Source organism: Solanum pennellii, chromosome 2 (assembly GCF_001406875.1).
Source record: "Solanum pennellii chromosome 2, SPENNV200".
Classification (NCBI taxonomy): domain Eukaryota; kingdom Viridiplantae; phylum Streptophyta; class Magnoliopsida; order Solanales; family Solanaceae; genus Solanum; species Solanum pennellii.
In genome coordinates, this window is record NC_028638.1 from 10,715,802 (window position 1) to 10,719,681 (window position 3,880).

General features: G+C 27.9%; 1 protein-coding gene across 2 annotated transcripts in view; it reads right to left on the reverse strand.

Annotated features, from left to right (window-relative positions):
* The window catches only part of LOC107009037 (serine carboxypeptidase-like 34), a 4,853-nt gene extending 1,230 nt beyond the window's left edge, over positions 1–3,623 (reverse strand). The window contains exons 1-7 of one of the 2 annotated variants that reach the window (XR_003576302.1): positions 3,316–3,621; positions 1,160–1,267; positions 978–1,073; positions 811–903; positions 625–713; positions 282–542; positions 74–210 (exon numbers count right to left, since the gene is read on the reverse strand). Coding sequence is in view for 1 of the 2 variants with exons in the window: in XM_015208294.2 (XP_015063780.1) it covers positions 74–210; positions 282–542; positions 625–713; positions 811–903; positions 978–1,073; positions 1,160–1,267; positions 3,316–3,583 (1,052 nt within the window). In the remaining variant the exon portion in view is untranslated. Of the gene's footprint in view, positions 1–73; positions 211–281; positions 543–624; positions 714–810; positions 904–977; positions 1,074–1,159; positions 1,268–3,315 lie in introns of both variants that reach the window. The other variant, XM_015208294.2, reaches the window with a different exon arrangement.
* Between the last annotated feature and the right edge of the window lie 257 nt (positions 3,624–3,880).

The window sequence follows — 3,880 nt, forward strand, 5'->3', positions numbered from 1 at the left end:
TATTTATAAAAAAAAGCTATAGTTTAAAAGTATTATATATATATATATATATATATATATATATATTGCTGACCTGCAATGAGTCCATGGATAAGGAATTTTGGTGATATTTGCGTGAAGTGCAGCTTGAACATCTGGTCTATTCATATAAGTTTCTGTGTAATCAGAGAGACAAGGATCGTACCCCAAAGGTCTTTTGAGCCATCCATCCTACATGTTTCTATTTTTAGTAATTAACCACATGTGATAAGAATTTTTTGTGTAATTAATAAGATACTCACAATTGTTGATAAGGAGTTTGGAAGTGTGCTGAAGTTGCTGTTAACACAATTGGGGGCGTAAAGGCTGTACATGTCTAAGATTTTGTATACAGCAAAGTACTGATTTAGAAGATTGTCGCAGTCATCACCTACAGGTTTCAAGCTGAAATTGCAAACTCTTTTAATGGAATCGTACAAATGATCTGATATCACTGCATGATCCCAAGCATAGTCTATCATTCCTTTTTGGTCTGTTTCATCGTCTATCAATGCATTCCCGATCTGCAGTTCCATAAGACAGTAACGACACAGACATATACAACATTAGAATCTTGATTGATTGAGTTGGTAAACACAAACATACCATGAATCCTTTGAAATTTATGCGATCCTCTTTTTTGACCTTCTTATTGTTGTCAAAGATTTGCTCTGCTAGCTGGGGAACATAGTGCCCTGAATAATTAAATTCAATGGAGTATGTATTATAACTAACTACATTATTTATTTTTATTTATAAAAGGAGATGTTTGAAATTAATGTGGATATTTACCAGCGTAACTTTCACCAGCAATGTAGAATTTATGTGACTTGAACTGTGGAAATCTTCGAAACCAATTGACCAGAAATTTATATGAATCTTGGGCTGATAAATAAAAGGAAAAAGATAAGCAAAATAATTGTTGGAATTAAAAAGAAGTAACCATTATTTTTTTTTACCTGTAACAGTGTCTCCAAGCTCTTTGATATCAGTGGAGGTGTTTGTGTATGAAAATCCAACACCAACAGGGGATTCCAAGAACAATAGGTTTGTAGCTGCGGATTTGATTTACAACATTATTTTAGTTATTTGATAATGGAGTATATTATTTATTATTAATAAATTGCTCTTGTTTATTTACCTTTATTCCAAGTGAAATGGTTAAACTTGAGCTCTGGCTTATTTTTCTGTGTTAAGAAAGGTCCTAACTCCTCTGCTTCACCATACCCAATGGAGGAGCATCCTGGGCCTGAAAATAAGAGCCACATAATGTTCATTAGTGTGAAATACCTGTGAAATATGTTATTTTATCATTCTGGCCAAATATTCTGGTTAAAGAATATTTTTTTATAAATATGACTTTGTAAGTGGTACAATTTATCTCTTTGAAAATATCAAACTTCATTAAAGAAAAGGATAAAGAAGGAAAAAAAAATTCAAATGTCCTTTTTCTACTTTGATCAATTCAATTATTTTGAACAAAAAAATTTAAATATAATACCAACTATACATTGATTATATACAATTCTAGTAAATAAAACCAAGATGATCAATTAGTCCCTTTTTTCTTTTAATTTTGAAATTCTTATTTTCATAGGGGTATGTATAGCAAAAGTGAAATAGGGAAATGGATTACAAATCTTCGTCAATAAGGTAAAAAGTCAGGTAACTAACCAATTGAGTTACTAAGATTATGTTATCTGTCTTTTTTTTATTTCATAATGAAGCAAAAACAAAGAAAAAACTGGAAAAAAAACATTGATTTTGATTTATTAGTAGTTAAACTTCGGGTAAAATTTATCCGAACTGAGTGTTTACATAAGTTAATATAAGCATGTCATGTGTTTAAATTTATTATTCATTTTATTTCATTAAATCATATAATAATAAAGATTGCATTAACTTGATATAAACACCCAATGCACGTTAAGAAAAAAGACATAAAGACACCATCAAAGTTATTCTATATTTGCATAAAGATATCTAAACTTTTAAAATATTTTATCACACCACTAAACAAATATGGGACAACTTCAATGGCGTCTCGTAAACATTTAATCACTCTTTCCTTTTGTTCAAAGTGATAAAAAGCAAGTGAATAATAATAATCATTTGCCTTTCTTGGAAAAACTTTTTTTTTCCTTTTATGTTTTAGTATCCTTTCATTGCTTATCTTTGTTTCTAAGCATATATAGTTGGAGACAATGACATGTCATATTTATGTTTGACCAAGAAAACCAAAAAGAAAAATCACTTTATTTGCATTTTTAAAGTTAAAACTTAAAAGTTGTGTTTGGTCATAATTTTACGTTAAGATATTTAAAATATAATTATAAATATCATTTGAACATAGAATGTAATTTAATAGAGTTAATTTATGAAATAAAAAATTAAGAAATCTTTTAAAGTAAAATAACTTAAATAATGAAAAAAGTAAAAAAGGGGAAAACAGAGTTTTAGGTTGTATTCCGAATTCCAAATACAACTTAAATTAAACTTACAATTTTCATAGTCAAACACTATTAAATTAGACCAAAATGAAATATTTTTTCAAACAAATTGAAAAATTCTCATGGCCAAATATGTTAAATTTCAACCTTCATTCCCAATATTTATTTATTCCTACCTTCATCCATTTTTATCTATGTATAATACTAAAATATTTATTCAATAATACTTGTTTGATTTTAGTAAATCAAAAGACAATTCATTTTTGTTATTAATTATTACTGGTCAATATCTAATATATTTCTCAAAGCATAAAATTCAATACATTCAAGAGATAATACTTCCTCTGTCCTATTTACTTGTTCATATTTCCTCTTTTAAATGTCCCTATTTACTTGTCCATTTTGACAAATCAAGAAAGAACAATTCTTTTTCCTATTATATCCTCATTTAACTTTTTGAAAATTTCTAAGTTTTAATTCATCCTTCTTAAAATCATATTTAATAAAGATAAAATTGTAAATTTCACTATATTAATTATTGTTATCTTAATATGTAAGTCTTTTCTAAAGTAAACAACTAAATAGGGACAGAAAGAGTATTATTTATTTATTCTTAAAATGTGTGCAAAATCAATAGTGAATCACCGTAATTGAACAGAAAGGGGGGATTACTAATGAAATCCTCACCACAAGTAAAAGTTTTTGATAACCAAAAAGATGAATTTTGTAAAGAAAAAGTTTAATGAAGTCATGTTTGTGTTCCCAAACAATTAAAAACACCATCCAGAAATAGAATAAGCAAAGACTATATTATAGAAATAAAATGAACTTGTGTATAGTGAGTAACCTCCATTGAGCCATAAAAGTAAGGGCTTTTTGCTGGAGTTGGTAGTTGCCTCAAAAAACCAGTAGAAAAGTGCTCTTCCATGGGTCTCATTAACAGTAACATATCCAGCATACTGTTTAAAACTCACTGGTGGCTGACCGGGTAACTCGATTACACGATCTGCTTCTTGTTCCTCAAATAATTGTTTGTTAATGTCACCTCTTGATGTTCCTAATAAAATTGAAATTATAAACCCAAGAAAATAGATGTAGAAAAAATATCGAAACATTTTTATCAACTTGTTAATGAGACAGAGGAGACTGTGTGTGGTTTATATATAGTAGTCATGATAAGACAGATAAGCACTTATCTGTCACACTCCATCTCTTATTATTTCATTTCCATCATGTAATATCTCCAACTTCCCCGTTTCAAAAATAATAACATTATTTCCTTTTTAATTTATTTAAAAAAATTACTTTTTATTTTTTAGATAGTATTTTAATTTTAATTTTTCACGTGATATGTTCAAATTTGTAAGTCTTCTTTCTTTTATATTTGACTCTTATAAATACTCACTTTTCAA